The 13236-nt window shown below is 43.2% G+C and overlaps 1 protein-coding gene across 1 annotated transcript; it reads right to left on the reverse strand.

Moving 5' to 3' along the window:
* Window positions 1-8262: 8262 nt before the first annotated feature.
* LOC125522498 (pectin acetylesterase 5-like) lies at window positions 8263-12931 on the reverse strand. Its single transcript, XM_048687558.1, has 12 exons — window positions 11542-12931; window positions 11195-11277; window positions 10796-10922; window positions 10562-10641; window positions 10353-10442; window positions 10110-10231; window positions 9958-10021; window positions 9662-9715; window positions 9455-9532; window positions 9220-9325; window positions 8998-9143; window positions 8263-8842 (listed from the first exon to the last, which is right to left on the reverse strand). The coding sequence occupies exons 1-12, from the start codon at window positions 11705-11707 to the stop codon at window positions 8732-8734; spliced, it is 1227 nt and encodes a 408-aa protein (XP_048543515.1). The 5' UTR covers window positions 11708-12931; the 3' UTR covers window positions 8263-8731.
* Between the last annotated feature and the right edge of the window lie 305 nt (window positions 12932-13236).

Raw genomic sequence — 13236 nt, forward strand, 5'->3', positions numbered from 1 at the left:
CGCACCGGCATTAGGTCACCGTAGCCAGCTTCTTCACCCTCTCTTTCCAGACCATCGGTGTCGTTGAGAAACAACGAGACGGCATCACTTCCTTCTGCGATTATGTCCCTCAACAACGCTTCTTTTGCTTCGTCTCGGGCGGTTTCCATAGTTTCTACGAATATTTACAACATGGCAATTATTATTCAAACATGACAGATGGATATATTAGTGGCAAACGTAGAACTAGCTACCTAATCATAGTAAGGAATCATATATATTAATTAGTGGCCTCGACGCTGCTTCTCTAGGGTTTGGGGTGGCCTCGACAACGCTTCAAGGGTTTGGGTGGCCTCGAGAACGCTTCAAGGAGGGGGTAATATCGACCCCCCCCCCACGTGTTGAAGCTATTGGGAGGGGGTATATATCGACAACGACGACACTACATCTATGTCCCTCGACGACCCTCGTTCCCGATAAAAAAAGAGGAAGAAGAAGAAAAAAAATAGGAGAAGAAAGAATAGAGGAGAAGAACTCCTCTATTCTTTCTTCTCCTCTTTTTTTTCTTCTTCCTCTTCTTTTTTTATCCTCTTCTTCCTCTCATGTTCGAGAGGATCGCCGAGGGGTCGGGAGGTTGCCTAGTGTCAAAGGATTCAACAAAACCATGTCTTCATCATTAGGCGAAAATAACAAGTGCATGATGGTACGAAGCTCTTCAAAGTTGTTCTGGAACGGAGTCCCAGATAGGATAATTCGCTTTTTGGTACAAAGTTCAGAAAGAGCCTTCCGAATATTGCTATTTGGAAGGCCTTTGCTGAATTTGTACCAAAAGGCGAATTATTCTATCCGGGACTCCATTCCAAAACAACTTTACAGAACTTCGTACCAACATGCCCTGGTTACTTCCGGCTAATGATGAAGGCATGGATTTCTTCAATACTTTGACACTAGGAAACCTCTCTCGACCCCTCGAACCCTCGACGACCCTGGAACCCTCGACCCCTAGACGACCCTGGAACCCTCGACCCTCGATCCCTCGACCCTATAGAACACTCGAACCCTCGACCCTAAAACCCTCGACCCTTGACCCCTTAACGACCCTCGACCCTCTACCCTAGTTCCCGACCCTCGACCCCTCAGCGATCCTCGACACCCTCGTTCCCGATAAAAATTAAGAAGAAGAAGAAGAAGAAGAAGAAGAAGAAGAAGAAAAAGAGGAGAAGAAGAAAGGAATAGCTAGAGGAGAAGATCGAAGAAAAAAATGAAGAAAAAAAAAGAGGAGAAGAAGAAAGGAATAGTGGAGAAGAAGAAAAAATAGAGTATATTCTATTTTCTCTTCTTCTCCGCTATTCCTTTCTTCTTCTCCTCTTCTTTTTCTTCTTTTTTCTTCTTCTTATTTATTTCTCCTCTTCTTCCTCTCCTCTTCTTCTTTCTAAGTCTTGCTTATATACACAGAGTATTGGTCCCGGTTCGTACCCCTCTCGACCCCTTGTCCCTCTCTCGACCCCTCGACGACCCTCGTCCCTGATAACATTTTTTTTCTCCCCTCGACCCCTCTCGACCTCTCGTCCCCCTCTCGACCCCTCATCATCATCTATCACCCCCCTCGTTTTCTTTAGCATATATCCATGAACAAAAAAATAATTCATATATAGAAAAAATGCTATATGAACATACATACATATGAGCATATACATAGCCAAGTCCATATACAAAGAGCATATACATACATACGTACATACATATGAGCATATACATACATACATAGCCAAATCCAAATACATATGAGCATATACATACACATATGAAAAAATTTATCACACACAGAGAGCAGCGGCGGCGGCGGCGATGGTCAGAGCGACAGGGATCGATGGGAAGGGGCGGGGAGCTCAATGGGGGCGCGACGGGGAGGAGGCCGGGGACGGGGAGGAGGCCGGCGACGGCGCGGGGGAGACCGGCGACGCGGCGCGGGGCGACGGGGAGGGGGCCGGAGATGGCGCACGCAGCGACGAGGAGGAGGCCGGCGACGGCGCACGCAGCGACGGGGAGAAGGCCTGCGGCGGCGCGGGGCGACGGCGACGGGGAGCGGGCGACGACGATGACGAACGGCCTGGCGGTGTCGGGGGCGAATGGGAGCGGTTGGCGAAATTTTCACAAGTGCTACCTTATATACCTAGAGCAATGGTCCCGGTTCATGGCACGAAGCGGTACCAATGCACACCTATGGTCCCGGTTCGTGCCACCAACCGGGACCATAGGTCTCTTTTCAGCAGCCGAAAGGGCGGGAAGCAGAGGCCTATGGTCCCGGTTCGTGCCACCAACCGGGACTAAAGGGGGGCATTGGACACGGTTGGTTCCACGAACCGTGACCAATGCCCCCTTTAGTCCCGATTGGTGCCACCAACCAGGACCAATGGCCTTGTGCTGCCCCGCGCCCAAAAGTTTAGTCCCACCTCGCTAGTTGAGAGGGCTCGGGAGTGGTTTATAAGCGCTGTTGCGCCCACCCTCCCGAGCTCCTCTCAACTGCAGGCTTTCGGGCCTAATCTGTCACTGCAATGCCTGTGGGCCTACTGGGCCTGCTGTGGGCCTGAATCCTGGCCCATGGTAGGGTTTCTACTCGTATTCAGGCCGTGGTGGCCCAGTAGGTGGCATTTTTTTTGTTTTTTTGTTGCTTTATTTATTTTTCTTTTGTTTTTTGCTTTATTTTTAATTCTTTATGCTTTTAGTTTTAGAAAAATTATAAATTTTTTGTTAATGCCATTAGTTTTCAAATTTGAAAACACTTTTTTAGTTTTCTTTGTTGCTTTATTTATTTTATTTTGTGATTAACTTTACTATAAAAATAGTTTTTTCCTGTTTTTTTATTTGTTTTTTGCATTATTTATTCTCTTTTGTTTTTTGCTTTAATTTTTAATTCTGTTTGCTTTTAGGTCAGCAAAATTATAAACTTTCTGTTAGTGCCATTAGTTTTAGAAAAATTATAAACTTTCTGTTAGTGCCATTAGTTTTCAAATTTGAAAACACTTTTTTAGTTTTTTTGTTTTCTTTGTTGCTTTATTTATTTTATTTTGTGATTAACTTTACTATAAAAATAGTTTTTTCCTGTTTTTTTGATTTGTTTTTTGCATTATTTATTTTCTTTTGTTTTTTGCTTTAATTTTTAATTCTGTTTGCTTTTAGGTTAGCAAAATTATAAACTTTCTGTTAGTGCCATTAGTTTTAGAAAAATTATAAACTTTTTGTTAGTGCCATTAGTTTTCAAATTTAAATAGTTAAAATTTGAATTCTTTGAAAATTGTTTGAATCACAAGTTTGTGATTAACTTACTAAAAAATGAGAATAGATGCGCTTATAGAGAAAACTTGATGCACTTCGTGTACAAAATGGACAATCACTTTCAAATGAACTCTGAAAAAGTTGAAAGTTGGGATGGTATCATAATTTCACCCACATAGCATGTGCATGTACAAAACGGACAATGGTAGCATGTTCGTGTGTTACAAAGTTGGCATGGTATCATCATAATAGTTGCGGGAGAAAGTCTTCACTTTTTCTTCGCTTGTGTCATTTGCTTATTGCGCCGTAACCATGGATAATCTTCATTGTTTATCAGGATGCTTGGGTCAGCCTTGACATTGAAGGGAGGAATTTCATGAAACTTTTCATAATCTTCAGACATGTCTGTCTTGCCGTCCACTCCCAGGATGTCCCTTTTTCCTGAAAGAACTATGTGGCGCTTTGGCTCATCGTATGATGTATTCGCTTCCTTATATTTTCTATTTCTTGGTTTGGTAGACATGTCCTTCACATAGATAACCTGTGCCACATCATTGGCTAGGACGAACGGTTCATCAGTGTACCCAATATTTTTCAGATCCACTTTTGTCATTCCGTACTGTGGGTCTACCTGTACCCCGCCGCCTAACAGATTAACCCATTTGCACTTAAACAAAGGGACCTTAAAATCAGGTATGTAGTCAAGTTCCCATATGTCCACTATGTAACCATAATATGTGTCCTTTCCGCTCTCGGTTGCTGCATCAAAGCAGACACCGCTGTTTTGGTTGGTGCTCTTTTGATCTTGGGCGATCGTGTAAAGTGTATTCCCATTTATCTCGTATCCTTTGTAAGTCAATACAGTCAAAGATGGTCCCCTGGACAACAAGTACAACTCATCACAAGCAGTGTTGTCACCTCTGAGACGTGTTTCCAACCAACTGCTGAAAGTCCTGATGTGTTCACATGTAATCCAGTCGTCGCACTGCTCCGGGTGTTTGGAGCGCAGACTGTTCTTGTGTTCATCGACATACGGGGTCACCAAGGTAGAGTTCTGTAGAACTGTGTAGTGTGCTTGAGATCAAGAATATCCGTCCCTGCATATTATTGAGTCTCTTCCAAGAGTGCCTTTTCCAGTCAGTCTCCCCTCATACCGCGATTTAGGGAGACCTATCTTCTTAAGGCCAGGAATGAAGTCAACACAAAACCCGATAACATCCTCTGTTTGATGGCCCATGGAGATGCTTCCTTCTGGCCTAGCGCGGTTACGGACATATTTCTTTAGGACTCCCATGAACCTCTCAAAGGGGAACATATTGTGTAGAAATACGGGCCCCAGGATGACAATCTCGTCGACTAGATGAACTAGGACGTGCGTCATGATATTGAAGAAGGATGGTGGGAATACCAGCTCGAAACTGACAAGACATTGCGCCACATCACTCCTTAGCCTTGATACAATTTCTGGATCGATCACCTTCTGAGAGATTGCATTGAGGAATGCACATAGCTTCACAATGGTTAATCGAACGTTTTCCGGTAGAAGCCCCCTCAATGCAACCGGAAGCAGTTGCGTCATAATCACATGGCAGTCATGAGACTTTAGGTTCTGAAATTTTTTCTCTGGCATATTTATTATTCCCTTTATATTCGACGAGAAGCCAGTCGTGACCTTCATACTGAGCAGGCATTCAAAGAAGATTTCTTTCTCTTCTTTCGTAAGAGCGTAGCTGGCAGGACCTTTATACTGCTTCGGAGGCATGCCGTCTTTTTCGTGCAAACGTTGTAGGTCCTCCCGTGCCTCAGGTGTATCTTTTGTCTTCCCATACACGCCCAAGAAGCCTAGCAGGTTCACGCAAAGGTTCTTCGTCACGTGCATCACGTCGATTGAGGAGCGGACCTCTAGGTCTTTCCAGTAGGGTAGGTCCCAAAATATAGATTTCTTCTTCCACATGTGTGTGTCCCTCAGCGTCATTCCGAACAGCTAGTCCACCAGGACCCTTTCCAAAGAATACGTAGTGTAAATCATTGACCATAGCAAGCACGTGATCACCGGTGCGCATGGCGAGCTTCTTCCGGTGATCTGTCTTGCCTTTGAAATGCTTGCCTTTCTTTCGACATTGATGGTTGGTCGGAAGAAATCGACGATGGCCCAGGTACACATTCTTCCTGCATTTGTCCAGGTATATACTTTCAGTGTCATCTAAATAGTGCGTGCATGCGTGGTATCCTTTGTTTGTCTGTCCTGAAAGGTTACTGAGAGCGGGCCAATCGTTGATGCTCACGAACAGCAACGCCTTAAGGTTAAATTCCTCATGTCTGTGCTCATCCCACGTACGTACACCGTTTTCATTCCACAGTTGTAAAAGTTCTTCAACTAATTGCCTTAGGTACACATCAATTTCGTTGCCGGGTTGCTTAGGGCCTTGGATGAGAACTGGCATCATAATGAACTTCTGCTTCATGCACATCCAAGGAGGAAGGTTATACATACATAGAGTCACGGGCCAAGTGCTGTGATTGCTGCTCTGCTCCCCGAAAGGATTAATGCCATCCACGCTTAAAGCAAACCATACATTCCTTGGGTCCTTTGCAAACTCATCCCAGTACTTTCTCTCGATTTTTCTCCACTGCGACCAGTCAGCGGGTGTTCTCAACTTCCCATCTTTCTTTCGGTTCTCACTGTGCCATCGCATCAACTTGGCATGCTCTTCGTTTCTGAACAGACGTTTCAACCGTGGTATTATAGGAGCATACCACATCACCTTCGCAGGAAACCTCTTCCTGGGGGGCTCGCCGTCAACATCACCAGGGTCATCTCGTCTGATCTTATACCGCAATGCACCACATACCGCGGTAGAGGATGCAGTCATTAGGGCATGCATGTATCTTCTCCACCTCCAATCCTAGAGGGCATACGACCTTCTTTGCTGCGTATGTACTGTCGGGCAATTCGTTATCCTTTGGAAGCTTCTTCTTCAATATTTTCAGTAGCTTCTCAAATCCTTTGTCAGCCACAGCATTCTCTGCCTTCCACTGCAGCAATTCTAGTACGGTACCGAGCTTTGTGTTGCCATCTTCGCAATTGGGGTATAACCCTTTTTTGTGATCCTCTAACATGCGATCGAACTTCAGCTTCTCCTTTTGACTTTCGCATTGCGTCCTTGCATCGACAATGACCCGGCGGAGATCATCATCATTGGGCACATCGTCTGGTTCCTCTTGATCTTCAGCAGCTTCACCCGTTGCGGCATAATTGGGCACATCGTCTGGTTCCTCTTGATCTTCACCAGCTCCCCCCGTTGCAGCATCACTGTATTCAGGGGGCACATAGTTGTCATCGTAGTCTTCTTCTTCGCCGTCTTCCATCATAACCCCTATTTCTCCGTGCCTCGTCCAAACATTATAGTGTGGCATGAAACCCTTGTAAAGCAGGTGGGAGTGAAGGATTTTCCGGTTAGAGTAAGACCTCGTATTCCCACATTCAGTGCATGGACAACACATAAAACCATTCTGCTTGTTTGCCTCAGCCGCATCGAGAAACTCATGCACGCCCTTAATGTACTCGCGGGTGTGTCTGTCGTCGTACATCCATTGCCGGTTCATCTGCGTGCATTATATATAATTAAGTGTCCAAATTAATAGAAGTTCATCATCACATTAAAACCAAAGTGCATACATAGTTCTCATCTAACAACATATAGCTCTCCAGAGCATCTAATTAATTAAACCATACATTGAAACTATGTAAAACATTTCAATGCGAAAACAAATGCGATCATAATCGCAACCAAGGTAACAATTGATCCAACGGCATAATGATACCAAGCCTCGGTATGAATGGCATATTTTCTAATCTTTCTAATCTTCAAGCGCATTGCATCCATCTTGATCTTGTGATCATCGACGACATCCGCAACATGCAACTCCAATATCATCTTCTCCTCCTCAATTTTTTTTATTTTTTCCTCCAAAAAATTGTTTTCTTCTTCAACTAAATTTAACCTCTCGACAATAGGGTGGGTTGGCATTTCCGATTCACATACATCCTAGATAAATAAAATCTATGTCACGTTGGTCGGCATAATTTTCATAAACAATAAATGAACCAATAGTTATAAAGATAATATACATACCGCATCCGAATCATAGACAGGATGAGGGCCGACGGAGGCGGATACCAAAACCATCGCACTATATAAGATGCAATAATAAATGTAAGAAAATGATACAAGTATCTATCTAAACATACAAGTAAGAATATTTTCCCTTTCAGAAAGAAGATAAGAACAAGAGGCTCACCACGGTGGTGTCGATGATGAGATCGGCGCGGGTGATCGACGGCGGTGAAGACGGGGACGGGGCGTGACGGACCGCTAAATCTAGACAAATCTCGAGGAAAATGGAGTTTGGAGGTCGAGCTTCGAGAGGAGAAAGCTTAAGTAGTGTGGCTCGGGCATTCCATCGAACACCTCATGTGCATAGGAGGTGAGCTAGAGCACCACAAAGCCCTCTCCCCCTCGGCCAGAGAAAAACAGAGCACTGGGGTGCTCTGCTCGCGAGCGAGGGGTATATATAGGCACCTCATTGGTCCCGGTTGGTGACATGAGCCGGGACTAAAGGGGAGCCTTTGGTCCCGGTTCAAGCCACGAATCGGGACCAATGGTGGTGGGCCAGGAGCGAGGCCCATTGGTCCCGGTTCATCCCACCAACCGGGACCAAAAGGTCCAGATGAACCGGGACCAATGGCCCACGTGGCCCGGCCAGCCCCCTGGCCTCACGAACCGGGACCAATGCCCACATTGGTCCCGGTTCTGGACTGAACCGGGACTAATGGGCTGACCCGGCCTGGACCAAAGCCCTGTTTTCTACTAGTGGTTGTAGCATGTGTTTCTGATGCTCACGTCTTCAAGTTATGATTTGAAATCATGGATGGGCTGGCTATTCGATGGTGGTCTTTATGCTTTAGAATCTACCGTGCCAACATTTGACTTGCCACGTACAACATGTATTCACCAAGGTATCATGCTTTATTTTGATAAAAACCAAGATATCATGTGTATCTCATTCATTGCTTCAACGGCCACCTTTAGTAGCATGTCTTTAACCCTCATTCAATTTCACTCAGCATGGATATATCAAACGGCTAAGTGCGCCAAACTTAGATATATGAAAAATATGAAGCAACTTAGGTTTGCAAAACCATAAAAAATAATATATAGTGCAATCTCTCCCCACACACAAAAAACATAGTGCAATCAAAACCTCGTCAAACAACCATGCTTGGTATTTAATATATTTTTCTAGTATGGCAACAAACAGAAATTACGCTGGAACTCTCGGCTATTGTACAAACCCTAATGAATATTTCCATATGGTTATATATATCCAAAACCAAATCTCTTATTGTGCCAACTTTCTCTAGTTCACGTATAAACAAGGCCCTCAATTGTTGTTATATATAGTACCAATTAAATTAGGAAGGCAACTGGCTGCTGCATGTTGGGTTGTATGGATAGTCGCAATCGATCTCTTTTACTCTTTGGCCTCTGCTGAAGTGCCAATCTCCAACAGCTTGTGCGATCGTCTGATCGGCAGAATGAAAAGCAGAAGCTATCAATCCAAACTATAAACATGTATATGTTGCATCAAAGAAATAACTTCATAAATAATAGTGATGAATATTTTACATCCTAGATATCGAGTTATTTGATTTAAACACACCCATAAAGAAGAGTCTACCTTATTTCCAAGCCTTGGGGAAATTGGTGAATCCCATGAGATTCTAAATGGTGTTTGGCAGTGGGTGAAGCACGAATCAATGAACAATCCCCACTCCTCCTTATCTTGGACGACTTTCAGATCACCCACCATTGTTCTATTTAATCCTAGATGTAGAATGTTGTTCAGAAAACACGAACGCTAGTATTCCTACCCGATGCTAGAGAGAAAAGATGCACCCACCATGGAGGACTTCGATTTGTGTGGAATCACAGTCTCTGATGTTAGCCTTGCAAGTAAGCCATGACTTTTCAGGAGAGGATTCATCTGGTACTAGTACATTTTTTATCTACAGATCAACAAGGAGAATGTGTAAATATATAGCTAATTAGAACTTTTAGTCCAGACAGATGCATGCTTACAAGAGAAATGAATATAAGGAATTCATAAATATAAGGATCAGTTGACACTTAATTACCTGCCAAGAGTCATATCCAGAGTTGAGAATAAAAGTGGGGGTGCTGATGCTCTTAATAAGCTCAGAAGGAAAGAAACACTAGGAACATGCATTAAGTACGTCAGCAAATGATTATGTTCAATTACTAGTGAGCAAGACACAAGAAAATCTGTGTGTGCAAGAAAATTGAAGTAAACAATGGTTCGGGACTTCTAATCAACTACGTACATCCAGTGGTTCCATCTTTGCGAGGCAGTCCTTGGGCAAAACTTTGTTAACATTCTGAAAGAAATTCATCAGCAAGAAAAGACTCAGTGACAAACTGACAATGCATGAATGTTGGCATAAGTAGTAAACCACATATAAAGATAAAACATAATAAAGGTTTTACATATCACATTATAGCCTTTTTAATATAAAAAATGCAACACAAATTAGAAGAGGGCTAAACACAAGGCTAGATCAATCATAGACTAAGAAATGTTTCTTTTCGGTTTAAAGCATTTGTCTCCAAAGCAGCTCACCTGGAGGTGAACAACCCCATTGTACACGGACCGGATAAACCTTTCTCCGTCCATATCCTTTTTGCCGAAGAAAAGTAATTAACACGTAAAAACATGTAGAGTGGAATAGCTAGTGACCTATATTTATTTAGTTCTAAGAGTGGCCTTACTTGTCAAGAAAAAATCCAGCATCAGAAAAGCATTTAACTGCAACCTTCGGAGGAAAGCGTGCATTAAAATCATCACAATGCAGTAGTGTGGCTAAACCACCAGAAGAACAACCTGCAAGGAGGGCCTGTTCGACGATGATAGTTCACATGGTCAATTATTGTTCAAGAATCGCAAGAAATATATGCTTCTTGGTAGCTTAGAACACAACAACATTGAAATATTAGTAAATTGTTGTTATCTATGACCTGTTTAGCATTAGCAAGTCCTTTCTCCATGAGTTCGTCAATGATTGCTTCCCATATGCGCAACCCTCTGAAGAATAGCTTGTTTCCATCCTAATAACACCATCCATTAAGTAACAGAAGTGACAGAACAATACAACGTATCATTGTAATTAAGAAAATAAGTAAACAGTGGAATATCAAACGAGAGCACAAAAAGAAAATAGCCCTACTTGATCTTCGTACTCCGCATCCCCAGAAAATGACGCCCCATCACAATACCGCACGAAAACTTTATTCCAGTTGTAGAAATCTAATTGATAATAATGTAAGTAATCAGAACTAGTGCAAGCTCGGCTGGCAAACATATTCAAGATAGGTAGGCGGCAACTAAGAAATGGAACTCAGGCCGAGTAAAAGCTTTGATCAACCAAACTATGTAAGAATAACAGAACATTGCAGATTACCAGAATTTTGGCTCTGGTCATTGCTGAAAATTCCGGCATACTGCACCGCTTCCATGAAGTTAGATGAACCAAGCGCGGATTTTGTGTGCTTCGAACAAGCCTCAACGGTGCTGCACCACCCTCCTCCCTGGGAAACACCGCATTTACTCGCTGGTCCGAAATAGATGATATATTTCTACCTTTTGCGTGGTGTTTAATTAGTAAGCAACGTTTAGCATCAATCTTGGTGTAGATATGCGAATGAAAAGTACACACAGTAAATTAAACTGTAAGTAAATGTGTATTAGCTGGTGGTTAAACATGGATTAAATTAATTTCAAACACTCTAGCAGGTCAGGCATTTTGAACCGAGGTGTGAAGCAACTAGCAGTCATAAGAAACAATATGAAGGACAGTAACCTCTAGATAGACGAGCCAGCTGTGAGATCCAGAGCCGAAGCCTCTCTCCAATTGGTAAGCTGGCGGGCTTCCATCCAAGCACACTGAAATGTATATATGGGATCACAGTTCACAGCGCCAATATATATGCAAGTGTAAGCAGCCAGTGTACATGGAAATCAGTGGATATGTGAATGATTTTCTTCCCCTACACCCCTCTTATAACATGATTTTGCTTTGCATAAGTAATCGCTAAAATTTAGAGATGTGTCGAAGCAAAACTAAACTTTGGAAGAAGCTAACTGACTCAAATTAGCGGCCGATGCTAGCCCTCACTTGAATAGTTGAATACATGATACTATGCGTACCTGCGCCCTTCTCTGCCGCTCCGGCGACGAGGGTTAGCTCCGGCGGCCGACCCACGGTAGTCGGCGGTGAGGACCAAACGAGAGGGCACATCATCACGGAGGCCAGGAGAAGGAAAAGAAGCACCAAGCAACCCGGTCGACGCTGGAGGAGCTGCTCGGCCGCCATGGCCTTCCCGGTCGCCGGTGTGGTCAATCAGAGACTACTGGCTCGATCTGCAATATCTAATCCTTGCTATGCTGAACATACAAACAAACGACGCAGCAATTTCTATTAGTCTATGACCTACCGGGCTGTGGTTGGCATGCATGTTACAGTAACATGCATATGGCCTCGATCGTCGATGGCATCCCATGACAACGTACATATTCCCATGAGATTTCAAGGAATCTCTCGTACAATGTGTAACCAACCACTTTTAAAAATGATCCCATGAACCAGCTGACTTCTCTTTACAAAATAAACGAATCTGGGCAATACTCACGTATTGATCCCAATTAATTGTATAATCTTTTCGAAGAATAAGAATGCAATAATTTGTGTACTAGTATCGTACACATTCCCTTAATCCTAGTTAATGCAATAATTTGTTTTCGATGATTAACCAATGCAATAATTGTGTGATTGCTTCGCTCATACACAAGGATGCCCAGCCGCTAGGGTTTCTCGTGCCTCCCGCTTGCGCCGCCGGCAGTCTGCCTCGTTTCCTGTGGCCTTAGGGCCATGGAGACGTGATGGATCCTGACCATTGCCCATTGGATGCTTTTTTGAGTTTTATTAGGGTTTGTGTCCTGCTCAAAAAGGTGACGCGGCGGCGGCTCCTTCAAGATGGAATAAGGTTCTCCCCGCCTATCCCTTGCCCCAGTGGTGCTTTTAGCATCCTTGAATGACATGTGGGGGTTTGTCTCAGATGGATCTCACAGGATTCGGTCGGTATTTGTCTTTAGTGGATCCATGTGGATCTAATATCCATTTGTCTGTCTTCGTGTGTCTAAAAATTCGATCATTCTGATTTATGCTTCTCTTCAATGGCGGTGGTTGCTGTTCTGTTACGTTGGGCTTGTCGGGTCTTAGCACGACGACTTCTCGACTGTCTATTACTCCCTCCGTCCGGAAATACTTGTCGTGGAAATGGATACAAATGGATGTATCTAAAACTAAAATACATCTAGATACATTCATTCCTCGGACAAGTATTTCCGAACGGAGGGAGTACAACAATGTTTGTCCGGCTCAGATGAGGGAGGGGCGATGAAAGGAGAGCGCATTCGGCTCGCTCCAGTACTTGTAGTCGTCGTAAGATGCTCTACAGACCTGGATGTAATTTCTACTTTTGATGTTCTTTGTACTATCTTGAAAGTTGATGAATAGATCGGAAATTTTTCCCCATAAAGAACAACACTTGTGTATTGGATAGCAACATGTGTGTAATCCAAGGAGAAAAACTACCAAACAAAATATCAAGTAATGTATCATTAACAAAGATAGTCTCATTTTAATCCTTGCGGGTTTAATTTCAATATATATTTAGAAAATATTTTAACTAGTTTTACTAAAATGCTAGTAGGTAATTAAAAATCTTGAATGTATTTTATGAAAAGGTTCATCATGCATCTTAAAAATACTCAACATGTGTTTAAAATATATTAATCACATACCTCAGAAAATGTCATTGTGTTAAAAAAACATCACATATT

This window comes from Triticum urartu, chromosome 7 (genome assembly GCF_003073215.2).
Source record: "Triticum urartu cultivar G1812 chromosome 7, Tu2.1, whole genome shotgun sequence".
NCBI lineage: Eukaryota > Viridiplantae > Streptophyta > Magnoliopsida > Poales > Poaceae > Triticum > Triticum urartu.